At 43.7% G+C, this 27,295-nt stretch overlaps 1 protein-coding gene across 1 annotated transcript; it reads right to left on the bottom strand.

Moving 5' to 3' along the window:
• Positions 1-7,501: 7,501 nt before the first annotated feature.
• LOC135235998 (non-histone chromosomal protein HMG-14-like) lies at positions 7,502-12,135 on the bottom strand. The gene is made up of 6 exons (XM_064302112.1): positions 11,924-12,135; positions 10,428-10,457; positions 10,144-10,173; positions 9,980-10,018; positions 9,554-9,679; positions 7,502-8,603 (listed from the first exon to the last, which is right to left on the bottom strand). The coding sequence occupies exons 1-6, from the start codon at positions 11,939-11,941 to the stop codon at positions 8,520-8,522; spliced, it is 327 nt and encodes a 108-aa protein (XP_064158182.1). The 5' UTR covers positions 11,942-12,135; the 3' UTR covers positions 7,502-8,519.
• Positions 12,136-27,295: the final 15,160 nt, after the last annotated feature.

Below are 27,295 nucleotides of genomic sequence, written 5' to 3'. Positions count from 1 at the left end.
ATTAAATGTTTGTTTTTCTCCCGTTCATATACGTCAGATATTATTGGTATTACAAATGATTACATTCGAAATATTAAGTTATTTTTCCATGTCCAGCTCCTGGGAAGAAATGTTTTGGATAAACTAAGCTGAGACGTTTTTGATGCACAGATCGTTTAAAATAGGAAATTAATTTCAAAACATCATGTGTGGAGAAAATAACCTTTCGGTAAATAAAATAATTTATTTATTGTCTTTTTATAATATCCTTCATGTTTTTTAAGATCCTTTATGTGATAGAATCCATAGCTGACCATCAAAAAGATGATTTCCCATTAAAATGAGCATCTATAAAATAGACAGTGGCCAGCCACAAGGAGTCAAAATGGCCCTGCATAAAATGTTAATATAGTGTTGAATCATGCATACTGTATATTCAGTAGGTGTAAAGGTTACAGGAAAACCTGATTATACCTACTATGTTACTGTGTTTTTCAAAAGTCGCTGTTGTTATACTATGTTTAAATGGTAGTAGTCTACCACAATAATAATTTTCAAACTTGGAACCTTTTAATTAATGTTTTAATACTTTGAAAAGTATTAAATCTTAACATTTTGCAAAGTAAAGATTTGGATGTTTTGTTGTTACAGTATGGATACACAAACATGTCTATAATTTGTTGTTTAGCATGTTGTGCCTGTGTCATCCCTGTACTGAAATGGTTGCTCAGTTACAGAGTTGCTGACATCATCACTCACGTTACATTGTGTCAGCATTTTGTAGACATAACTTTGTCCAAAAGTTTGATATTGTGTTCTGATGCATTTCCACAAAGCATTGCTACTGCTAACTGGCTGTTGTAGAAATGTAGAGTTCTTGTTAAAAACATTTTTTAAAGGCGCAGTGCTACATTTTTAACATACTGTATATACAGCAAGAATCTTTTGTAGTTCACATTGCTGATCCCTTTTATGAATTTAAAAGCCTCAATCAAATCACCCCTGAGTCTCCTTTTACTAAACTTGAAGAGGTTAAGCATCCTAAGTCTTTTCTCATAGCTTTTATCTTTCTTACCAGGAATCAATTTGGTTGCTCTTCTTTGATCCTTTTCCAAAGCCTCTATATCTTTTTGTAGTATAGTCCTCAGGACTGCACACAATACTCCAAGTGTGGTCTAACAAATTTATTATATAAGATAAGTATAACTTCCTTGGATTTATACTCAATTCATTTCGCTATATATCCCAGCACCCTGTTGGCCTTTTTTTTTATTTTACTGCTACAGCACAGTGCATAGAATCTGAAAGTCTTTGATCAATCATTACTCCCAAGTCTTTTTCAAACTGAGCACATTCCAATTTTGTTCCTCCCATAAAATATTCCTGCCTAATGTTTTTATTTCCCACATGCAGAATTTTACATTTGGCTATATTAAATTTTATTTGCCAGGTTTCTGTCCACTTCTGGACTTTATTTAAATATTCTTGGATTAATTAGATTCCAAACTTTTAACTGGGCCTCCCAGTTTTGTATCATCTGCAAATTTGACTAATATCCTCTCTATGTCCCTTTCAAGGTCATTGATATATATGAGGAAGAGCAGTGGTCCCAGCACCAATCCTTGTGAGTCTCCATTTCCCACAGTTCCCTGCTCAGATAATATCCCTCCTACTACTGCTCTTTGTGTACTACCCTGTAGCCAGTTCCAAATCCACTCTGAAATACATCCACTAATTCCTACTGTCTTCATTTTACTAACAAGTCTTTCATGCGGTACCTTATCAAATGCCTTTTGGAAATCCTAGTATATAATATCATAATCGTTGTTATAATCAAAACACTTGGTAGCTTCTTCAAAGAATACCAGAAGGTTTGTGAGGTGACCTTCCCTTGGGAAAACCATGCTGGCTATCCTTTAGGATGTTGCTAATTTCAAGAAATACTTCCAACTTGTCTCTGTTGATATATTCCAGTATTTTACATGTGCAAGTTAAACTGACAGGCCTGTAGTTTCAGCGCAGTTCCCTTCTATATTGGTATTATATTACCTTGCTTCTAGTCCTCAGGTATTTCTCCAGTTTTTAAGGACTGTCTAAAAATACCTGCCAGTGGTTTAAAGATGATCACACCTAACTCTGTGAGTACTCTTGGGTATATGCCATCAGGGCCTGCTGCCTCGTTTGTCTTTAGTTTAAGACATTCATCCAGTACTTCTTTATCCTCCAAAGCAATATCTGATAAGACATTCTGAGTACTGAATATGCTTTCCAGTCTATTAACCAGTTCTCTAGTAAAAATCAAAATAACAAAATAACTATTTAAGGCATCAGCAGTATCTTTATTCCCAGAAGGCAGTGCTCTTTCCTCAGTCCTGCTGCACCTGATATCCTCTTTGACTTTCCTTTTCCTGCTACAGTATTGAAAGAAACGTTTAGATTACTTTTAGCATCTTAGGCGATTTGCCTTTCAAAGAGCCTCTTTGCTTCCTGTAGTTCTAACCTTAGCACGCATATTAGCCGGAACGGAGGAACGGAGTGTGGCACAGTGGGTAAGGAACTGCGCTTGTAACCGAAAGGTCGTAGGTTCGATTCCCGGGTAAGGACACTGCCGTTGTACCCTTGAGCAAGGTACTTAACCTGCATTGCTTCAGTATATATCCAGCTGTATAAATGGATACAATGTAAAAGTGCTATGTAAAAAAAAGTTGTGTAAGTCGCTCTGGATAAGAGCGTCTGCTAAATGCCTGTAATGTAATGTAATGTAATATTACAATATTCGGCCTTAATACTCTCAGTGCTGTCATTTTTATGTTTCTTATACTGTTTTTTTGTATGGGTTTGTTTATCCACTGGGGAGGCCGCTACCTAAATTTACTTTTCCTTACCTTTGGGACCCAGGTGTACACTCACAAGCAAAAGGGGTAAAAGCTGTGACGGGTGGTCAGATTTAAAACATGAAAATGGCTGAGAGAGAGAGAGAGGGAGAAAGAGATTAGTTAGTTTTTTTTCTTTATATATACAGTGAGCTCCATAATGTTTGGGGAAAAGCCAAATTTTTCTTGATTTGACTCTGTACTCCATATTTTTAGATTTGCAATCAAACAATTCATATGTGATGAAAGTCTTGAATGTTTTTTTTTTCTCAAAAATTTACATCAGTGTTCTAGAACTCCATTGCTTTCAATTACCAGTAGTGATCATTACATCAGCACTAGAATGTTCAGCTATGAACATTCTTCTAATCATGTATTGATGATCTTTACACCTTAAAGGGTTGAAGCTGGGGCACAAGTCTAGGGCCTCTAGCAAGCACAGGGTTGGGGAAATGGATCCCAAAATCACACACACACAACCAGCAGCAGAGGAATGGGGGTCAAACAGAAAGGTGGTCAACAACTCCACAGACTGATGTAGCATGATGATTGTGGAAGTGAGGAGGGCAGAGACAAGTGAGTTTAGATCAGGAGGCATTGGGGGTCTGAGGGACAGAGTGTGACTAACCATCTTAGTTAGGAGACTGGTCGGGGGGCTCTGAGATCATTCTACTGCAGCCAAACAGACAGCTGTTTAAAGAAAGCCTGCTGGACACTTTCAGGCAAACAGGAGCTGGGAGACTTGACAGTTGTTCAGAAAGCTAGAAGGGTGGTGGTGGTGGTGGTGGAGGGGGGTGGGGGGTGTTGTGGAGAGGAAGAATAATGGCTGTTTGAGGACTGAGAGGAAGCAACTGTTAGTGAGACAGAAGCCGAGGGAGAAGGAGACTGACACACTATCAGGGGGCTATAGCCCCAAGACCCAGAGACGGAAGAGAATCACCTCAACGTTTAAGCCCATTTATCTATTGCCATCTCATACCTGTACCCATGTGCTGCTGTTCTTCCCAGATGCAATGTTGTTTAAAATTTTCACAGTGTAATCACAATAGTACAACCACACAGTGTCTCAGCTCTGCCTAACACCTGTATGGCTGAAATGTGTATGTGGCAGTGAATCATAACTGTAAGGAAAGTGGGCTTGTAGCACAGGTTGCATTGCCAGCTGGGCACTCATCACCTGTGCATGACATTAGCCTTCATAGTCATGCCTGTGCATGACATTAGCCTTCATAATCCTGCCAGTACATGACATAACCCTTCATAATCCTGCCTGTGTATGACATAAACCTTCATAATCCTGCCTGTGCATGATATTAGCCTTCAAAGTCATGCCTGTAAATGACATATCTCTTCATAATCCTGCCTGTACATGACATAACCCTTCATAATCCTGCCTGTGCATGACATTTTGATGTTTTCTGGAACCTCCAAAAGTATCTCCCACTACATATAATAGTTCTTGCATTGGTACTGAGCTGTAACTGTGCTGTGCTCTTGTATATGTCAAATAGCCAACAAACAGGAACATTCAGAGATTTGTTTTAAAAAAAGGGGGTATTCAGGGTACTCATCTAGGATGGCATTTGGAAGAGCAATATGTTAAGACGGTGGTGAAAAGAAGACCATCTCTTTCTGGATTTAACTTTTGCTCTTAATTATTTAATAACTCCAAATATTTACATGATATGGCATTTTATCTACAGTGAGCTCTATGTTTTCTGGGACAAAGACATTCTTGATTTGGCTCTGTACTGTAATCAAACAATTTATATGTGCAAAAAGTGCAGATTTTTGGCTTTTATTCAAGGTTTCTACATGTAGAAATCACAGCACTTTTAATACATATGACCCCCATTTCAGGGCACCATAATGTTTCGGACCAATGGCTTCACAGGTGTTTCTGATTAGTCAGGTGTGTTCAATTGCTTCCTTAGTGCAGCTGTAAAAGAGATTTCAGTATCTAGACTTAATTCTAGGCCTTTGATTGCCTTTGGAGTCTATTACTGATGTTTGTCAACATGAGGACCAGTGTTGTGCCAGTGAAAGTCAAGGAAGCCATTATAAGGCTGAGAAATAAGAAAAAAGACATACCATAGGCTTACCAAAATCAACTGTCTGGAACATAATTAAGAGAGCACTGGCAAGCTCAGAAATGACAAAGGGCCTGGTAGGCCAAGGCAGGCCTCCACAGTTGATGACTGAAGAATTCTCACCATAATGAGAGGACTTCATGACTACAGAAGCTACACTGCCAGATGAAAACCACTAGTTAACCACAAAAACAGGGTGGCCACATTACAGTTTGCTAAGCAACACCTAAAAGAGCCTGCAGGGTTCTGGAAAACAGTCTGGTGGATAGATCCACTTGTATCACAATGATGCCAAGAAAGTGTGGAGGCCAAAAGGAACTGCCAAAGATCCAAAGCACCCCCCTTATCTGTGAAACATGGTGGTGGAAGTGTTATGGTTTGGGCATGTATGGCTACTGGTACTGAATCACTTTTAATCACTAATGATGTAACTGCTGATAGCAGCAGCAGAGTCATTTCTGAAGTGTACAGAAGCATCTTATCTGCCCAAGTTCAACCAAATTCCTCCAAACCCATTGGATGGCGCTTCATCCAACAGCAGGACAATGATCCCAAACATACTGCTAAAGCAACAAGTTTTTCAAAGCCAAAAACTGGAAAATTCTTGACTGACCAAGTCATTCACCTGATCTGAATCCAACGGGACATGTGTTTCATATGATGAAGAGAAAGTTTAAGCCCCCAAAACAGCAGGAGCTGAAGATGGGAGCAGTACAGGTCTGGACCAGAGAAAATACTCAGCACCTGGTGACGTTTTTTTTTTTTTTGGTTACAGACTTCAAACAGTCATTGCATGCAAAGTATATGCAACAAACCACTATGACTACTTTCATGTCCTGTAATGGAATTATACCTGGTGAAACCAAAGTGTATAAAATACCCTTAAATAAAAGCTGAGAATGTGCACTTTTAATCTAAAATTGTGGACTACAGAGCCAAATGCCAAATCAAGAAAAAAAAAATGTTGTTGTCCCAAACATTATGGAGCTCACTACATGTTTCTTGAATGGCAGCTAATTCTTGACACCCTGTATGAGACGTTTTACCTGCAAGTGAATAGTGTTGGTGTTTTGGCTACAGATAATGAGCCGGATAGTTATGAAAACGAAAACCTGTGTACATAACGGCTCTCCAGGAACTAATCTGCCCACCAGGACTTGGTCTAGGCTTGGTCACTTAAAAAAATATATATTCATGTGTTTGTCTAATAAGTACATTCTCCTGAAACAGAAGGAAGAAAGGCCTCCAAAATATGTTTATTTCTACCTTAAAACATTCTGACATTTATAGAAAATATATGATTTCAAGGCAAATTTGAAAACAGTCTATTTCAAACGGTTTCTGTTTACTTTACTTGGGTGTTCAAACTTCTAAGAATGATTTTATGAGGTCATTTTGCTTGTTTACCATATCTAAATTTACTTCTGTCAAATGTACATGTGTAGTTGGCTACACTGTCTAACGGTGTGACAAACTTTACATAAACGAGCAATGTATAAAAAATAAATAAATAAATAAATAAAAAACAACTGGTATATTGGTCTGTTATCCGGCAACCCTTGGGGGTCAAAAAACAATAATCGGGGGGGAAAGTTTGTCTTTCGAGTTTGTCTTTCGGGTGTTTTCCGTAGTTCTTCTGGAACTCAAAACCTTTTCTTGGCATGACAATTGTATAGATAATAGACTGTCTTTATTGCAATCATTCAAATACCAAGCCTACTCAATAAAATAAATGTGGATAAGCAACAGCTTTTGAAATAGGCTTTAAGCGTAAATACAACGTGACTTTCGACCGAACACAGACCGAAAATTAAAGTAGCCGACATTGCATTCCCCATAAACGAGTTCAATAAAAACGGGACACATACACATATGCTTATTTTATGAAAATTAAGCTCACCGCAAAGCCATTAAACATGGCACTAACCGTCCTGGGTCGTGATTTTGTAAGATCAAGCCCAGCATGCACAAGTGAAAATCAAATAGGATACAGCAGTACACTAGACTGCGTCTGTACAGTTTATACCATATTTTTGGTGTAAATGAACTGGAATAGCTACATAATAGACTCTCTTGTAGGTCAGAATTAAGCGCTGTTCAACAATTCGATCTCCAGATCTTGTTAGAAAAGTCTGTTTCGTTTACCTTTGAACAGGTTTTATTTACTCCTATTCAGCTTAGGCTACTTATGACAATAGGAGTGTCCATTTCACAATTAAGCGCAATTTTCGTGCGCAATAACAAATCCAAAAACTAATGTTTCAAACACGAAAAAAGGACGCAAGTATTTACAGCAGAAACGTTTTTACTTCTCATCATGCCGCTCAATTTTAATAAGGTGACGAGACGCGCTACTGGGCCCCCCAATTCGTGTAGCACGCTAAAACCTCAACCTAAAATAACGTTCATCTTTAAGCCGCTTTGCAAAACAGTTTACCTCTTGGTTACTAATGCAGCATTGATTCTTTAAGACTAATGTAACATTGCTCATCTGCACGTAATCAATGCATTCTCCATACACGTTTCCAATGCACTGAAAAAAGACCTTCACAGAACAAATTACAACCAACTCTTTATTGGTTTGTTTATACCAATCATTACACAGATACAGCTACAAAGAAAAAAACTGTACACTTGTACTTGTTACCTAAAAACCACATGGGTAAATATTGCTGCTGCTGGTTTGTTCACTTCAGAGTCAGTGAAAGTACAGTCATTTGCTTCTCAGTGTCCTTTTCAAAGGAACAGTTATAACCAGTATGTTTTAACACTGTAATGCATGTCATGTTATTAGCTTTGCTAAGAACACAGGAATAATTCCATTATATCATCCTCAACGTACCAATACATACTGCATATAGAAAGTATGAAAACCCTTTTTTTCACAGCAGCTATACAATGTTATTGCAATGCTATCACCAAACAATGAGACAAAACCAATACACGCAATGTACAGGCCTTATAGAGAACTCCAATACTAGGGAACAGGTTTATTACTGAAAGTTTGTGGATTCAGAAAAAAAACTGCATGAGTAAGAGTTAACATTTATAGAGCACAGCTTACAAACATTCTAAAACTTTTTTTTTTTTTTTTTTTAATCATTATAAACAATAAAACAATGCATTACCCACTTGAATAATTCCACCCCCTCCCTCCCCTCCCCCCATACGATACAGGTTACATATACTGTCCCTTATACAGCCTATGGAATGTTAGTCACTCAGGCAAGTTCCCCCAGTTGTACAACGGTTTCCTGAAAACGACACGATTACATGTTTTCAAAGGCCGCAACCTCCCGTCCCCCGCGCGTGAAAACCCAATCCGCTGACCGTCCGACGACCGTCCGTCCGTCCGTAGATGCTCTAATGGGGTGGGATGAGGCGGGATCCCTTTCCAAGATGTGTGTGTGTGTGAGAGCATGTGTGCATGTCATTTTTTGTCGTTTTTTAAAAAATGTGTTTCTACAATCAAACTACTAAAAAACCTGCTTTTAGAAAATAGTTGATAAAAATATTCCTCTGAATTGTACAAGAAAAGAGGTACGGGAGAGCACTGGTTGAAGATGCGGTGAGGATGTTATTCTGCTGCTGCCACCTCCTCTTCCTCCTCCTCCTCTTCCTCCTCCTCTTTCTGCTCTGGTTCCTCTGCTGCTGGCGCCTCCTGGTGTTTGAGACAGGAAGAGTTGCGTCAGGCAAAGTCTTCCCGCACAAAGCCAGCACAGGCCATAGGGACCATCCCCTCCACAGCCACATTCGCAGATGTAATGTACAAAAAGATTCCCTGACACTGTTATACTGCATCCACTGTGCCACAATGCAATATTGGATAAAAATAAGAGCAAAATATTATATTAAATTTTGCAATTGCTCAGAAGATGTAACCAAAGCCATATTTAAACAGCCTGCATCATACAATTTGGGGAGCACAGGACACGTGCAGCACAACAGTGTTATAAGGTAAAACATGTCCGTTATCACTGGGATACCAATTACTGTATTAAAAATATTAGGTATTTAAAAGCTAGACATGCTACCAATGATTTACACTACATTTAAGGCAGTTAAGCTGATACATTCTTTTACATACAACCATTTATACAGCTGGATATTTACCAAAGCACTTCAGGTCAAGCACCTTGCTAAAGGGTGTAATGGCCAATCTGATCAGGGATGACACACTAAGTCTGATTGTGCTATGCAGCTATGGCAGCACACTTATGTTGTAAAAATGGAATATAAAAAAAATTAAAAAATTTTTTTTTTTTTATTTCCCACCAAATGCCATTGTTTTCGCACAGGAAAATCCTTTCCTTCGAAGAAATGGCACAACACACAGAGAACTGGGTTACAAACCAGGAAAGTTTGCATACAGCTTCACTGAATAGCCAGTGCTCACTTTTTTTGCGTAAGTGTGCATGCATTTTATATATAGTGTCAATATAGTAGTTTTGTGTGTAAAAAAAACAACTACTTTTCGTTCTGTTCCACCAGCTCTCAAGAGGATAGGAGTATACACACAGACACACGAGTTTATACACACACACACACTTAAACGCTACAGCCCCACTTAGTGGGTGCCCATATGAAACTGCACTGCAGGGTGTCTCTAACCTCCTCAGCTTTGGCCTCTCCGTTTTCTGCAGGCACTTCTTCCTCTTCCTCCTCCTTCTTCTCCTCCTCCTCCTCGGGCTTGGGCTTCTCCGGCTCCTTGGCCTTCTTCGGTTTCACAGGTGCCTTCTGCAAACGACAGGTGAAGAAGCAATAACCCACCCGACACAGACGACACACAAAACCCCCAACTTACAAGGGAGGACAACACTGGAAAAGTTGAATAACCAGATTCTTCAGCAGGACTAAAGCATCAGCAGCCCTAAGCAGACTTAACTATTATTAACAACAGTTGCTAATAGTACTTTATAACATTACTCATTAACAATCAAGTTATCGATTAAATATTAATGAATATTACATCCAACAGATATTTAAAAATGCCTAATATTTGAATTCATTTAATCGTTGATATTTCTTGTGCCTTACCTTTGGCTTAGGCTCTGACTTTGGGCTTGGTTGGGGTTTCTGAAAAAAAAAAGGCAAAAAAAAAAAGTTTCAGAGTTTTGGTGATGGTACATCATCTGTGGATAGAAAGAAGTTTGCTTCTTTTTTGCAAGCAAACTTGCCCTTATACAGCACCGCACACTTACCTCACTCAATCGCTGAGATCTTCTCTTGGGCTGAAGAAGAAATGAGAAAAGAGAGAACAGTGTAAGATCAAATATGACCGTTTGTGTCTGTGTCTTAAAATGCAATGACCATTCTGCTCTACGGCTGAAGGATTAACATTGACCAATTTTACGTTTGTGGCTATTTTAATCTTCTAGAGCTAATAGCTAAATGCTGTGACAATGTGGAGACAGGAAAAAACTAAAAGGAGGGAGAGAAAGAAATATACAGAGAAAAGGTTAAAAGGACAAGAAGGCTGGTTTACCCCCTGGGTCGCTTCAGTGTCATTATTTGCCTGTGTGGAGAGAAAAAGAAAGAAAGTTGAGTGGGCTAAAATCAACAAACGAAGGAGGGGTGGAGACGTGTCGATGTGTTATGGTGGAGGGGGGAGGGGCAGGGGCCGCACACTCCATAGTAACAGTAATATTATGTAACCTGAAGGTGGGTGGGGGAGGGACAGGAGAAACATTCTTGCAGCTTTAAGTCCCGCTTAAAAGTAACCTTGTTTCTCGTCGTCACGTAGATCGACTTCTTTTAAGCAATTACACCGAAAAAGTTCGAAAGTTTCAATAAAATAAGTGCCAATCGTCTTCTGCATGCGTATTGCTATGCAGACCGAAAGCAGTAGGGAACAAGCGGCTCCGCCTCCTCCCTGCGCATTCATTCACTCGTAATATACGGGGATTTGCTACATGAAAGCATCCACCGCTACGTCAACCAGTCTACCCTGCCTTCCCGCCATTCATTCGAATTTTGAACTCCGAGATCCTCAGCGATCCACCAAACGGCAACGGAATATACTAGAATACTCGGCAGCACCAGTGGCGCTGTGATGACTGAAAATCGCCATTGCATAACGCAAAAAAGAGAACGGTGCGAGCAAATGCAAAGGCGCCGAATAGCGTGCACCAAACAGCCCCAAGAAAAACGCTCAATTCCACTTAAAACGCAAAAGAAACGATTAGAGTAGGGGCGTTTATAAACAATGTATCATTTTTTCTGGATTTTAACTTCGACTGCACGCTTCTTTCGCACCAAACAAGTACCCATGAAACAGCTAGGCTACAGTATGTGTCCAATGTTCTCCTTGCGTACTCGGGCAGCCATGACACCCCGAGACTTAGTGCCCTTTACAAGCCATAGGGAGCAGCGCACGACATTTACGCTCAACTGCACCGTGCAATCCAATAACTAATACATTTCTAGTTTATTAACAATCATTTATTTTCTAGAAAAATCAAACTAAATCTAAAAAATTTAAAATATAAACCTTCGGATCGTTTGAGCATTGTTTTCACCATATATGGACGATTTTACCCCCCAGCATTTCTGCAGAGTCGCAACCTGTGCGAACGACAGGGTTACACCCCTTTGTTTGAAGCTATATCGCAACGTGATATATCCCATTAAGTAAACAACGTCAAACAAAAATGGAGAAAAAACAAACTTGTTTATATTTATAATCGAGCTGTACAGTCGAATATGTAGCCTATGCATACATGTATTCTCTGTTAACAAAAGTCAATTCTGAAGAATACAGCGCTGCCCCAAGTAAAAAGGCGCCACTTCCCATGTCGCCAGATGGATAGACATTTAAACTCCCTGGCCACGGAGTAGTGCAACCACGGGAGTTACATTTTTTTTTTATCCATGCAAACTGCAACTGTATATTAGTTGCATTATAAAATATTTGTTATATTTAAAGCGTCATTAAAAAAAATAAAAAAGCCATAAAATGTATACGATACAGCATAAACTTACGTTGCTTCTTTTCGGCATGGTTGCTTTTCTTTTGTTTTTAAACAAAATGGAGAAAAATATTTGCCTAACGGAGAGACTGAAATTCTACAGTGCACTGTGTGTTCTGAGAGATTCAAACAGCACCTTGTTACACAGTGTAGCTAGCATAAATGTTCCATCAGAACAGAAACTAGCTGAAACCGGATTGGATTCTCCCCCCCTCCTTCTCGCTCCCTGTTCTATTCATCATAGCTCCAACCTGATGGGCAACCTACTCTCCGCCCCTTGTTACCATTGATTGGCCTTTAGGACTCGCCAACATATTTTTAAATCATAGCAAGGTACCTGTGTGGGTAGGTTTGTACGCCAATCAGTGTATATTTCCCCCAGGTTACTGAAGGGGGTGGGAAAACGCTGGATGTAAAGTTCGTTATATGTTCTTTTGCCCTATTTGTTTATTTCTGATTTAATCGAAGGTTTGTTGTAAAGCTATGGCCACATATCCCTTAGTAGCCACATGTGGACACTCCCCCTCGTAGTTTTAAAGGGCATAATTTTAATTTGGCATTAATCAAAGGTTGAATTATGGTACTTAAAATTTTGATATAGGGTTACCCACATTTTTTTTAAATTCTTAAAGGTCACAAATGTGCACTAGAAAAAACAAGCTTCTGCAAAATTTTGCTATAGGTGCAGTGGGTGTTCCATGAAGTAACGAGGCTTACGCTGATAAACAGTAAAAATGGCGACCGGGGTATGCAGCGCTCGCTCTTTAGTAGCCCACTCGGGTAGGGTATGCTCTTTTGCGCAATTTCAAAGAAACCCCCTGTTGTAAGTAGTAAATCCATTGTAATTAGGGGTTGGCTAATCGGGAGTGTATTATGTTTGATAAAGACAAAATACGCGGTTCTTTTTGTGTCATAGCCAAATAACTGGTAGCTTACACTGAATAAGCCTGGTTGTAGGCTTGCATAATGTGGGCTATATGGGCATCACCATTATTTCCTAAGTTTTCAGGTTTCGATCAATGACTCGTCCCCCATTTATTTAATATAAGATCTGTAACGATCCACCCAAAATATCCTTCATAGGCGACAGTTCGGAACTCGCCGCTACGACACAAGAAAAGACATAATCCATTAAAAAAAAAAAAAACAGCAAACAATATTACAAGTAAAACCATGATTATTGCCCACCGAACGTTTACCCCTAAACCACATAGACCTTCTCATAAACAAGGTAGAAAGCCTTTTAAAAGAAAGGGACTGAAACGTGGCGAAAAGCGGAAATGTGCCATACATGTTTATTAAATAGGTGTAGGATTTAATTGGATTTTTGTCGAACGTTATTTCGTAAGCAACTTCACCGCTATTCTACCTTCTTAATGAACTTGCTGAACCTATCATATAGCCTTTGCACAAATGGTAAGCTTTTCGGAAAAATGGAGACGGACTGCAGCAAGATTCATTGTGTTGAGCAAACAACAATTCCAATTCACCAGCACAGTGCGTTCTCTTAACATCTAGGGGAGAACTGTTTGAAAAAGACGGCGTTTTGCGCTCGCTTGGTGTGTGAACGCATCTGGTGGTTACCGAGAAGTCAACTAATTTTGGAGGCATGCTAATAGGATTTAGAGGTAGTGAATCGGTAATCTTTAAACTACGAGACTTTCCCTAATCCGTGGTTGGTTAGTGCAGGATGAGCTAATATTTATTCCCCGCGTCAGAAATGGGAATTTTTAAAAATCTGGCTCAATGAGGACTGGGGACAGAAAGCCAAATAATGTCATGTCCTTTAAAATGGGTTTTAAAAAACAAAACAAAAAACAATGGACAGGGAGGACCAAATCAAACCTTTTTCTAGAGGTCTTCGCGACCAGGACTCATCCATGACTGTCTGACAGAAATTCACATTGTTCATTTTGAGTGTTAGCCTAACTGCGAAACCTCTTCCCCTTCAAAGGCACAGGCTTTGAAAGTAATTTAAGTCCTGACTAACCGTTCAAGGTTTTACAGAAGGATGCATGAAGGATTCTAGGATTTTTTTTTTTTTTTGCTGATCAAGCCTGCTCAGATCCACTGGTCTCTATAGTATGTGGATGTGCTTATGTTAGGCTTAAATTAGTAGGGTGGACTATCCAGATGATTGACAGATCAGTACAGCTGTACATTACTGCTCGCTGACTCCCCCCACTCTCAAAAAGAGCTCCAAGTTTTGAAAAAAAAAAAAAAGCCTCCTTCCACCAACATGGTCATGGTGGTGAGTTTGCCTGTTATGTAATTCTTCCAAGCACAACAACACCAGGATGATTGTCGAACTCAATACCTATCTTAGCAGATGAATTTAAGAGAGACTGCTGTGGCAGAGCAAGATTGTGTTATTATTAATTTTTATTTATTTTATATGGGCTTTATGTAGGATTTGGATCCTTTTGTAAAAATCATGGCTGTACGGCTCACACAAGCCTAGTTCAGATAAGGGTGAAGAGCTGCTATCACTATAACTAATTTGGATTTTTTTGTAAAAAAAAACAAAAAACAAAAACAAAATAAAAGGTCAAAATGGACATCAGAAGTCGGCTTTCAATCCGTCAGCAGTCCATGCGCTGTCCGTCTCACTGCTCCAAAAGGCGGGAAACCGCCTGAGTCACGTCTGCAGCCCCCCCAGCCCCCGGCCCTGCGTAGAGCGCGGGGTACATACATGGCCCCGAGCACAGAGGGCCTGTGAGTGGCAGGTGGGGTTCAGATAACGGGCGGGGCTTTCGCCGGGGCCCCAGTGTCACAGCTGCTGCCTGTTGCTACCCCTCGTCTTAAGCGACAGGGGGGGGGGGGGGGAGGGAGGCCCTGTTACAAATGCGTCTCAGTTCTGCCTGCTGCGTGTATATCACACTCGACAACCAAATGTCTGTGACAGCAGTCTTATGTGTGTGCGACACATTTGTAATGACATAGTGTCAACTGGCAATGGTTTAATAGAGTAAATAACCATCAGAAAAGCTTTTTCCCCCTTTCCATAGGGACCTAATTGTTTTGGCAGTTGGAAATATTAGATTTTTTCATGTTTTCTTCAATACAGTTATGGAATTTTGGGCAATAAATCTGAAGGATTAATATGTGGAATATGCAGAATATCAGCAACACATCTACAAAAATGTTGTGTAGGTTATGAAAAGCTAATATTGTAATATAATATTAATAGAAGCTAAAATAGAATTAGAATAGAATCGTTTTCATTTGCAAAAGCAGACCAGAACAGTAGCTCAAATGAAGAACAGGAAGTGGAGGCAAGAGGTCACCTCGAAGAGAACCGTTTCCTGTGGTTTGAGCAAAGCGGCTTTCTCCTCCAACCCTTACACCCCCTACTCACCCCCCCCCCCCCCCCCAGCTGTCACTCACTCTCACCTGCTGTGTTTGCAGTCATTGCCTGTCATTCAAAACCCTTACTGGGCTCACTGTCCTCTTAATAACTGGATGTTTCACAGAACAGATTGTCCCTGGTTTTTGGACTAAATCACACATTATGACCTACCAGTATGACCAAAGTGATTTAGTACTTTGTCAATATTTAATGAGGCTCTGTGGAACCCTGCCCCTCCTAAATTAAGTTGAACCATAACAGGTCTCCTAGAATTTATTTATTAATTCGTATTTTTCATAAACTCACTATTTAGAATTTCAGTGCTGTTGCCCCTCCTGGATGAAGAGAGGTGTTTGATAACATCAGAGACATCATGGCCACAGAATGTGTGGCCACACATTTTGCCCTAGTCTATGAACGCATGGTCAGAGGTAGCCCTGCAGGGTACTTAGAACATAAACTGAAATCAAGTTGGGGCTCCACTAGGAAGGCTCTCGGTAGCGGCTGCCTTAGCCATCATAGGTCGTTCACTGGTGGCCAATGATTGTATAGTAGCTGAATGGAACTTCTCTGCGAGTGTTTATCCTAGTTTTTTTGTACACAGAGACTACGCTTGGTCTGTGTGTTGCTAAGCTTTTTAGTGCCTAACGTTGTCTTCTCTGTTCCTTTTGGGGCTCCTGCCCCTCCCTCACCCTGAGTTCACGGGATCGCTCCAGCCCTGTCCCCCGTTTCGTGGTGGTGGACCGCTGTAGCCCCGTTCCTCCCCTGGTTAATGCCCATGCCTGGACTCAGCCTGTAGCTCCAGATACGTCATCCTGCCCCTCTAAATTGCACACTGTACTTCCCTTCATTTGGACGTCTGTTATTCCAGCTACTTTATCACCTGAGCTGTAACCTGCTCAACTCATTTTATTTGCTGTTATTGATGCCTTATTACATTTCTGTTACATCCACTCTACCGCTGCTTTACACCAGGCTGGCCAGCGGAGGATGGGCTCCCCCTCTGTAGTCAGGTGTCATCCCAGTGAAGGGTTTTTTCTCCCCACTGGGGATTTTTTTTTTTACCTCACATGGTTGATTATTTGGGGGTTCAGACGTGGCTTCTGCCCTTTTTCTGCTACTCTGTGAAGTGTCTTTGCGACAGTTTTCTTTAGGAAGCACTGTACAAATAAAATTGTTTTGATCTGATTATGGTGTACCTTCTTCTTACTGATCACAATAAAGAAAGTCTTTTGGGTGTACAAATTTAAAACAACAATCTTAAGACATTTATGTGTGAACTAATTTTATTTAATTGAGTTGTAGGAATTTTCACATTATGATATAGAAAAATAATTTTCACCCTAAATTTGCAATGCTCAATCATATGCCGCCCCTCCCAATGGACCAGAAAGGGTGCTAGCATGCTAACAGTTGGAGGTTGTGCTACTAAAGCAAGTCCACCAAATTTAGTCCACCCTCCATGGTGACACTACTGCCTGAAGTAGTGGTTTGGAACACACTGGCGAGTTGTTTGAGGGATTTCAATTTTCTTTTTATTTTTTCTTTTTATTCAACCTGGAAAACCCCATTGAGATTCACATCTTTTCTTCGAGGGGGACCTGATATATATAGGTACATCAGTTATATGACAACATCACAATGACAGCGCACGTAAAATGTTTTAAAATTACGGCTCAATAATGTAGCTACATAATGTGCAACGGGTAATCAAGACTAAAAGCAGATACACTCCTCAGTTATAATATGAACGGAAACGAGAATTTGAGAATGGTATCGACGCAAGCAGACCTAGTTTGCTCTACTGTTCATTCCTGCTTTTTAGTGAAGAGTTCTTAAAAGCTATCTTCCCAAGTTCTGTAATATGTCTGGGGACACTAAGATGCAGGAAATTGCTGGAAGGGAGCTTTGAATGGGTCAAGGGACACAAACATATATTTATAAAATAAAATACTGAAACTTATTTTAGGGAAGATAACCCGGCACCATGTACAATCTAATAGCTAACGCATAACTGCATTTTCCCTCCTTTATTCATGATTAACGAATGCCCTGCGTCCAAGCAGACTTACATGGCTCACATTTCATATACTTACTTACAGTTATGTAGCTGGGTATTCACAAAAGCAGTTAGCATTGACTGTGCCTCTGTTTGCGAGCGCGCTGCAGAAGTGGGATCGCTGGCTCTCTGGCTCCAGTCTCTCTTGTTGAACGGGCCTCGACTGCCCATTGGTATCGAGGACTGTGGTTTTCAGGATCACCGACTTGCACCAGTGTATCTGCACTCAGCCGAATGTCTTAATTTCAGATGAAATCGGTGCTGCTTAATCCACACGCCTGGGTCCCAAGTACAGGGAAAAAAAGGGATTTGGAACTAGAGCGATCCAGCGTCTTGCTCCAGCGTGTTTAACAACAAAGGCCTCTGCCTTTTTAAATTGAAATGAGAAAAATTAAGTCGTATTTAAACAGGAGCTAAATGAGAGGTATTCTTAATTTCACATTCACTGCATTTTCAGTTCATGGATTTTTAGGTGGATGTTCCCTTTAAAAAGAGTATAAGCAGAATTCCTATTAGTCTGTGTTTTAAAACAGCAATGCCATCATAATCAGTGTAGATGACCTCTGAGCATGTCTAGAAGGTATTTGAAATGCTGTTTGTCCACTAAATTTTCTATGATAATTTCACTTGAGTTGAATTGAACTTGGGTTTCCATTGATGATAGAATGGGTGAATATGAAATAAATGTGTATGGATAGTGGTGTGACGGTCCGGGTAGGGGGGACCCAAACGCAGAGGGAAAAAAACACAAACTCAAAAGGGAAAATTAACAAAGACTTTACTAACACAAGGTGAACAAACAAGGAACAGACAAGGCCACAATGGGCTAAAACACAAACTCAAAAAATAATCTAATGAAACAGAAAACAGGAACTCAAAAACACAGACAGGGCAGAACACGGGAAGGCAGAGCACAAGGGAAGGACAAAAACACAAGTCAGGAACAAAATACAGGCAGGTGAAACACAAACTCAAAAAATAATCTAACGAAACAGAAAACAACAAGAACTCAAAAACACAGGCGGGGCAGAACACGGGAAGGCAGAGCACAAGGGAACAAGCAGGTACATACAGTCGGGAAACAAACACAAGCAGGCAGGTACATGTATGTCAGGTAACAAACACAAGGCAGAACACACGCAAGGAACCAGCACCCGAGTCAAGGGAACAGAGAACTTAAATAGACAAGGGGTAACAAGACACAGGTGAACTCAAAAAACAATCAAACCAGAAGGAGGGGATAACAAGACACAGGTGGGAACCATGATGGGATAACGAGACAATTGAAACAATCATACAATTAACAGGAGGGGAGCAGGACACAAAACAGAAGTGCCGCCATCTGGCGGCCCAACAAGGGAAACACAGACAGGAAAACCGGACCATGACAGTACCCCCCCCCCCAAGGGACGGCTCCTGACGTCCCAGGAGGCCGACCCGGGGAGGGAGTCAACAGAGGGTGGGGGCTAGAGACAGGACAAGACTCAGGGCTGGACTGGACAGGACAGGAACAAGACGAGAACAAGACTCGGGGCTGGACTGGGCAGGACAGGAACAAAACAAGAACAAGACTCGGGGCTGGAGGGGAACTCGGGGCTGGAGGGGAACTCGGGGCTGGACGGGAACTCGGGGCTGGACGGGAACAGGACTGGACAGGAACAGGACTGGACACAGGACTCAGGGCAGAACCAGGACTGGACAGGAACAGGACGGGACTCGGGACTGGACTAGGACGGGGGAACAGGACTTGGGACTGGACTCGGACTTGGGGAACAGGACTCGGGACTGGACTCGGACGGGGGAAAACAGAACAGGAAAACTTGGGACAAAACTCAGGAACTAGGAAACAGGAGACACAGGGCTGGGCAGGACCCGGGCGACGAAGACACAGGGCTGGACAGGACCTGGGCGACACGGGGAGACTCAGGGCTGGGCAGGACCCGGGCGACACGGAGACTCAGGGCTGGGCAGGACCCGGGCGAAACTCAGGGCCCGCACATCGGGCGACTCGGGGGAAACTCAGGGCCCGCACATCGGGCGACTCGGGGGAAACTCAGGGCCCGCACATCGGGCGACTCGGGGGAAACTCAGGGCCCGCACATCGGGCGACTCGGGGGAAACTCAGGGCCCGCACATCGGGCGACACTGGGAGATTCAGGGCCCGTACATCGGGCGACACGGGGAGATTCAGGGCCCGTACATCGGGCGACACAGGGAGATTCAGGGCCCGCACATCGGGCGACACGGAGAAACTCAGGGCCCGGACTCGGGCGACTCGGAAACTCAGGGCCCGGACTCGGGCGACTCGGAAACTCAGGGCCCGGACTCGGGCGACTCGGAAACTCAGGGCCCGGACATGGGCGACTCGGGAAACTCAGGAAACCAGGGGGACTCAGGAAACCAGGGGGACTAGGACAGGGGCAAGGCAGACATACAGGACTGGACTGGGGCGAGGTGGACAACACTGGACTGGGTAGGGCAAGACTGAGAGGAAAGACTGACAGACACTGGCACAATAGGGAGACCTACAAAGACAGACACAGGGACAAGCAGGCGGGGAGGCCACGGCGACACCGATGGACACACAAAGGGACAGGCAGACAGGGAAGGCGAGGGGGAACCCAACAACTGACATAGGGACTGACACAAAGGCAAACAAGACAAAACACACGCGGACTGGCACACAGACAGACAGGCAGACAGGCGGGCAAACACGTTGGCCGATGGGCTGACGGCCTGGGGGCAGACAAACAGGCCAACAAACTGGCTGACACACATACGGGTAGACTAACAGACAAACAGGCGGGCAGACAATTAGACAGGGGGCGGGGAACACACGGACACACGGTTGGGAGGACAGACACCAAAGGGAGAATGGACACCAGGGGAGCGAGACCGGGGGAGGGACGACCACTGGGGAAGCGCGAGACCGGGAGGGACGGACCACTGGGGGGAGCACGGACACCGGGGGAGGACCACTCGGGGAAGCGCGACACCAGGGAAGGACGAACCCTGGAGGACGGGGAACACTAGAGGAAAACGGACACTGGGGGGCGTGAGAACACTAGGGGAAGCACGAACGCCAGGGGAGCACAAGCCAGGAGCCGAACGCCAGGGGCAAGGTGTGGACACTAGGGAGAGCAAGAACACTGGGGGCAAGGCAGGTGGCTTAGCCTGCGGGGCGGCCAGAGCAGTCTGCGGCGGCCCCTGCGGGACAACAGAAGGGACCGTTGTCCTCTCCGGGGCTCTGGGCGGCTCCGGAAGCCTCTCGGAGCTCTGGGCGGCTCCGGAAGCCTCCTCCGGACTCTGGACGGCTCCGGAGGCCCCCCGGACTCGAGGCAGCTGCGGGAGGCCCCCTGGGGCTGAGGCGCTCGGAGGCCCCCGGGGCTCGAGGCACAAGTAAAGCCCGAAACTTAGGTGTAGCAGGCGGCCTCCGCGGAAGGGTCAGAGCAGGCGGGACCTCCGGGCTGGAGGCAACTCGGGGGGCCTCTCCGGGGCTGGAGGCGGCTCTGGGGGCCTCTCCGGGGCTCGAGGCGCTCTGGGGCCTCTCCGGGGCTCGAGGCGGCTCTGGGGGCCTCTCCGGAGCTCGAGGCGGCTCTGGGGGCCTCTCCGGAGCTCGAGGCGGCTCTGGGGGCCTCTCCGGAGCTCGAGGCGGCTCTGGGGCCTCTCGGGCTCGGGCGGATCTGGGAGCCTCTCCGGGGCTCGGCGGATCTGGGAGCCTCTCCGGGGCTCGAGGCGGATCTGGGAGCCTCTCCGGGGCTCGAGGCGGATCTGGGAGCCTCTCGGGGCTCCAGGTGGCTCTGGGGGCCGCTCCGGGACTTGAGGCAGAGCAGGCCGTGAAGGCCTCCGGGACTTGAGGCAGAGCAGGCCGTGAAGGTCGCTCCGGGACTTGAGGCAGAGCAGGCCGTGAAGGCCGCTCGGGACTTGAGGCAGAGCAGGCCGTGAAGGCCGCTCCGGGCTTGAGGCAGAGCAGGCCCGTGAAGGCCGCTCCGGGGCTTGGGCAGAGCAGGCCGTGAAGGCCGCTCCGGGACTTGAGGCAGAGCAGGCCGTGAGGGCCGCTCCGGGACTTGAGGCAGAGCAGGCCGTGAGGGCGCTCGGGACTTGAGGCAGAGCAGGCCGTGAGGGCGCTCGGGACTTGAGGCAGAGCAGGCCGTGAGGGCCGCTCCGGGACTGAGGCAGAGCAGGCCGTGAGGGCCGCTCCGGGACTTGAGGCAGAGCAGGCCGTGAAGGCCGCTCCGGGACTTGAGGCAGAGCAGGCCGTGAAGGCCCCTCCGGGACTTGGAGCAGAGCAGGCCGTGAAGGCCCTTCCTGGACTTGGGGTGGAGCAGGCCGGGGGCCCTGCCGACTGGGCTGGGCAGGGGACAGGAGCACAGACACAGCCGTAGGGAACCAGGCTGGGCAGTGGCGGGACCGGCGGGACCCCGCGGGCAGGCCCTGGAAAGATCGCCAGTCGAGTCCCTTCGAATGACGCAGGGGCGGAACCGCTGGCTGGGCAGCTGGAGGTCTGGCCGACCGGGAGGCAGCCCGACCACGGCGCCTCCGTGACCGCCCACCCGGGCACTGGGAAGCTCAAGGGCGAGGGACTCCCAGTCGCTGGGTGGCGAGTCCTCGAGGTCACTCCACCACCCGGTGGCATGATAAACAAACACAAAAAAAAAAAAAAAAAAAAACACCTCTGCTGGGTTCCCACACTGGCTGGTTCCTTCTGTGACGGTCCGGGTAGGGGGACCCCAAGCTGCAGAGGAAAAAAACACAAACTCAAAAGGGAAAATTAACAAAGACTTTACTAACACAAGGTGAACAAACAAGGAACAGACAAGGCCACAATGGCTAAAACACAAACTCAAAAATAATCTAATGAAACAGAAAACAGGAACTCAAAAACACAGACAGGGCAGAACCGGAAGGCAGAGCACAAGGGAAGGACAAAAACACAAGTCAGGAACAAATACAGGCAGGTGAAACACAAACTCAAAAAATATATCTACGAAACAGAAAACAACAAGAACTCAAAAACACAGGCGGGGCAGAACACGGGAAGGCAGAGCACAAGGGAACAAGCAGGTACATACAGTCGGAAACAAACACAAGCAGGCAGGTACATGTATGTCAGGTAACAAACACAAGGCAGAACACACGCAAGGAACCAGCACCCGAGTCAAGGGAACAGAGAACTTAAATAGACAAGGGGTAACAAGACACAGGTGAACTCAAAAAACAATCAAACCAGAAGGAGGGATAACAAGACACAGGTGGGAACCATGATGGGATAACGAGACAATTGAAACAATCCATACAATTAACAGGAGGGGAGCAGGACACAAAACAGAAGTGCCCCATCTGGCGCCAACAAGGAAACACAGACAGGAAAACCGGACCATGACAAGTGGTTTTCAGACAAAATGACTCATATAGCTGGTTACACTAACATTAATAGAGGTGCTCAATAATATTAAACAAAATTTCTTTTACATTTATTTTAATGAGCATATGAATTTATTAAAACTGACTCAAAATTGTTGTTTAATTATTGTTTTAATATAAATAATAATACAGTCTGAATATTATGCATATTGATCCTCGTCTTTATGAAGTAAAAAATCTGCAACACAGAACACATTACTATATATCTATATAGCTATAATCTACCCAACCACTATGGCTATTTTATTAAACAGATTCCCCATCACCATTTAGCCTGTCTCTGACTGTGGATAGCTGGCTGGGTTTGGGAAGGATGGGCTCGCCCTCTGTAGCTGGGTTCCGTAGCTGAGTTCTGCAGCTGGGTTCTATAGCTGGGTTCTATAGCAGTGTTCCGTAGCTGAGTTCTGTAGCTGGGTTCTATAGCAGGGTTCCATAGCTTGGTTCAGTTGCTGGGCTCTACAGTTGGGTTCTATAGCTAGGTTCCGTAGCTGAGTTCTGTAGCTTTTTTCCCCACAGGGGATTTCCTTTTACCTCACCTGCTGCATTTTGGGGGACATTTTCTGTCATCTCTCTCTTTGCCCCATAAATAATTACACAGAATACACAGAGCCGTTAATTTATTTTTTATTAAGAAGTAAAACAAGCTGTTTTGTGCTTGCAAAAGCAATTCCATAACAACCCAGTAAGCATTTGGCTCATCACTCTCTCTCTCTCTTTGGACTGACCCTGACTATGCTCTCTGATGGCAGAGCAGGGTGTATGGGACATCTGCAGGGGATCACATGGAGACCACCAAAATATGATGGTTGCAGTGAGTTTGAATTTCATTTGAACTCATTTGCATTGAGTACCTTCATTTTTCTTTCAGGTATTCGCTTCACATATTCTTGGTGGTTTCGTGTCATTTTGATGTTGTCTCAAGCTTAAAATAACAGGCTAGCATTTGGTGAAGATGCCACCCAATTCCCTTTACAGCTTCTAACGAGCTAACCTTGTGTTGAGAATGAACCAAATCCCACGCAAAATGGCTTAGATTGAATGACAGAGAACAGACAAAAGACGTTTAAAGCGAAGGCTTCGTTTCTCACATTTATATCGTAAGGCCTGTACACCTGTGCGCCCTTTCAGACGCGGCGAGAGCCACCTGCATGCTGGATGATGTTCCTGCGGTGGTAACCCAGCAGTGGGCCTCTCCAAAACCTTTTTTTTTCCAGTTAAAAAACCGAGAAACACTCATTTGCTAAATCAGACACCAGTAGCCTACCTACGTTGCAGTGAGTTTATCCTTGCACTAAATCGACTGATATCCTCGCTGTTCTAATTATTTTAACCTTAATTAAGTATTATTAACTTAATGACGTATTTATTTCCAGTGAGACATCGAGGTCAACAACCAGAAATGGTCAAAGCTGTAAGGAAAACTAGACATACACGTAAAAAGTCTCAATCAGTGTGAACTCTAGGCGTAGCCGCTAACGGTTTCTTCGCAGTCAGAAGATGGACACGTAGTGGGAAAAAAAGTTATAAAGATTGCAAATGTTTGCCTTATCGAACTTGCCTGGGCATGCACACCTGCATACGCTGCGAAAAATAATTTAAAAGTATTTACAGCAAAACATAGAATGCCATATTTTCCAGTTTTATTAAACCAGTATCTTTCAGTGGGAAATGTTTAAGCGTGTTGTTATACATTATTTCACAGATCCCGAGGATGATTGGCCTCTTCACTATAAAGCGCTCATCCTGCACATTTTAATAAATGTTCTTGAGGTTAGAACACAACCTTGTGGTAAGTGCAACTGACATCTTATTTAATTAACATCGGTTATGACTGATTTATTTGTTATTAGTAATTTATTGACACTTTCTTTGATCCTAGCATTTTTGGAAAGTCTTGGCAAATACATTTCTGCAATAACAGCTATTCACGTGTGTGTAGGCTACATATAGACTACTCTAAGTAATATACCCAGTCTAGAATCCCATTTAAGTGAAGTAGGTTTTGAGTGTATAGCCTATGTGGAGGTGGGCGGGAAATGTGGACGAGACTGTTCACAGAATTCTGCTTACATGACGTGCTCAGTTGTAGCTTGCCACTCATGCACCACATTTAAGTGAAGTTCCTCACGTACAGAAGTTGACCCCATTTTGGCTATTACCCAACGGCGCTATTGCGAAAATTCGTTACTGTGGAGTTACTATGCAGCGGGACCTGTAGGCTATATGCCCGCCTAGCCTTTTTTTCTCTTTTTTCCCCCTACCCAGTGTCTGAGGCGTTATTGGGTAGAAGAAAACACAGCCTGTGGTTCTGTCCCTAGGGAATGAAATTGGTACATTAGGCTACTAAGCATCAATATTAGCAAATAATTAACTTGTAACTGCTAAAACACTGCAAGCTCTAAACGAATAAATATAGCTTACACAGCCTATTATAATTTATTTTCCTGACAGGAGGAATGTCTGTGCTGGAGGTCAGCCTAATTCGAGCATTTCATATTGACGTCAGTTCAATTATATTAATTATTCGACCACTTTTAAACAGAAAACGAGATCACAATAACAACAAAATCACAAGGACAAATGTATAAAAACAAAACTACATTCAGCGCAAAATAACGTCCTCAGTCCTCGTTCTGATTGTCCTCCATTTCATCCCTGCGCCACTGAACTCCCAGAGTTTTTACGGTTTCAGGCTCCCTCTGGTGCTAGACTGGGAGAACTACAAGTACAATTCCTGGATATATTTTCCCTTTTCTTTGTTTGTAATGTAAACGCCACTGACGGGGACACAGTACAAGTTTTTTGCGTTACTTTTTGTATTTACATTATCATTCGTACACTACTAGGAAAAATGGTTTATTGTTCCATAATTAAACACCATGTCCAGTAAATTCCTTCTCTACGGATAAGTAATTAAGCCTTGGTCGCAATGAATGCTACCAAACTATATTCATTGCCTCGCATTTTTCAGGTCAAAATATAGATCAGCATTTTAAAGGAATTTGGAGAGACAGTTTATGAAAGGAATCATTGTTCTAGTCCAGGGTTATCTCCTTGAATGGAAGAGGTTGTTCAAACAAGACACAAATATCTATCGCAGCTAACAGTCTGTGTGCTTTGTATGCTTTGCGTAACAAACTTATGCACACGTTAAAGGTTTTTTTTTTTTTGCTTATTTCAGATTTCTGAACTCCATGTTGTTTGAAAATAATAAAAAAAGCAACCTGATTGGTTTTGTTTATGACAACGTGCATTGTTTAAAATAGAACTGATGCAATGCTTTCCAGATTCATGAGGCATCTGTTTAATTCTGTTGATGACTTACATTATAAAAAGTAAGCATATAATTGTGTTGCATAAAAGTGAAACTCAGAGATGGCCTTGCACTATGGACTGAAACGTGCACAATACTATGCGGTAAAGCTTCAGAGAAAATATCCATAAGGCTAAAAAACAAAAAAACTATGCGAAAGAGTCACATAATTATGAGTCATGTGACTCAGTCACATGATAATTCATGATAATCACACCATTTGAAACAAGAGCAGCACCTTCTTAAAAAAACAAAAAAACATGATACATCTAGAGATACAAGATGAGGTCAATAGTAGTCCATAAACAGGAATGCTATAACTATATTTACTTATGTAATATGTAAGAATGCAGGTGTTGTGCATCAAAACAGTACAAAGCCAATGTGGCAAAGCCCTTTCTCAACAATTGGACACCACAATGGTGGGATAAACATGTCTTCATCCCTGCAAAACTTCCAGTGGATTCATTTATTAATTTATCCCTCCTAGCAACGCGCTAGGCACCCAGAGGTCACCAGACTTCAACAGAGACGCTCCTCTCCTGCGCTTGTTGCTAGTCCTCCTGTGACCTGTGGCATGGAAAACTAATCCTTCCTCTCATGAAAGAATTACATGACAGAAGGGGCTACTGGGTGGCTCACTCAGTAAAAGCACTGTTTGCAGTGCATGATGGGGCACCACAGTACAAAATCCAACCCGTGCCAGTGCAAACCAGGGCCAGCTGACCCACAGGAACATAGCTACAACACAGTTCATAGTTCATTCAAATGTAACATAGTTCATGGTTCGAACGACTGGTCTGGGTGCTCGTGTCTCACTCTCTGTTTCACATATGATTGGGTCTCCTCTGCCTTGCCACATGTTTTTGAGGAGAACTCCAGATTGCCTTCACTCTCCCAAGCAGGGGCCACAGATGAGCATGCTTGCATATATTATCGGGTGGGTTTGGAGATGCCAAATGCTACTGTAGGCCCTCTGACACAGATGCTACTGTAGGACCTCTGGCTCATATGCTACTGTAGGCCCTCTGGCTCATATGCTACTGTAGGCCCTCTGACACAGATGCTACTGTAGGCCCTCTGACACAGATGCTACTGTAGGCCCTCTGACACAGATGCAACTGTAGGCCCTCTGGCTCAGATGCTACTGTAGGCCCTCTGACTCATATGCTACTGTAGGCCCTCTGACACAGATGCTACTGTAGGCCCTCTGACTCAGATGCTACTGTAGGCCCCCTGG

This window comes from Anguilla rostrata, chromosome 12 (genome assembly GCF_018555375.3).
Source record: "Anguilla rostrata isolate EN2019 chromosome 12, ASM1855537v3, whole genome shotgun sequence".
Classification (NCBI taxonomy): Eukaryota; Metazoa; Chordata; class Actinopteri; order Anguilliformes; family Anguillidae; genus Anguilla; species Anguilla rostrata.
Note: the sequence above shows the minus strand (reverse complement) of the source record. Positions and strands in the feature narration are given on the sequence as shown.

Coding starts and splice junctions, on each gene's coding strand:
- LOC135235998 (XM_064302112.1), bottom strand. Junction 10,174..10,427: donor ACACTGAAGCGACCCAGGGG/GTAAACCAGCCT, acceptor TTTCTTCTTCAG/CCCAAGAGAAGATCTCAGCG. Junction 8,604..9,553: donor GAGAGGCCAAAGCTGAGGAG/GTTAGAGACACC, acceptor CTCAAACACCAG/GAGGCGCCAGCAGCAGAGGA.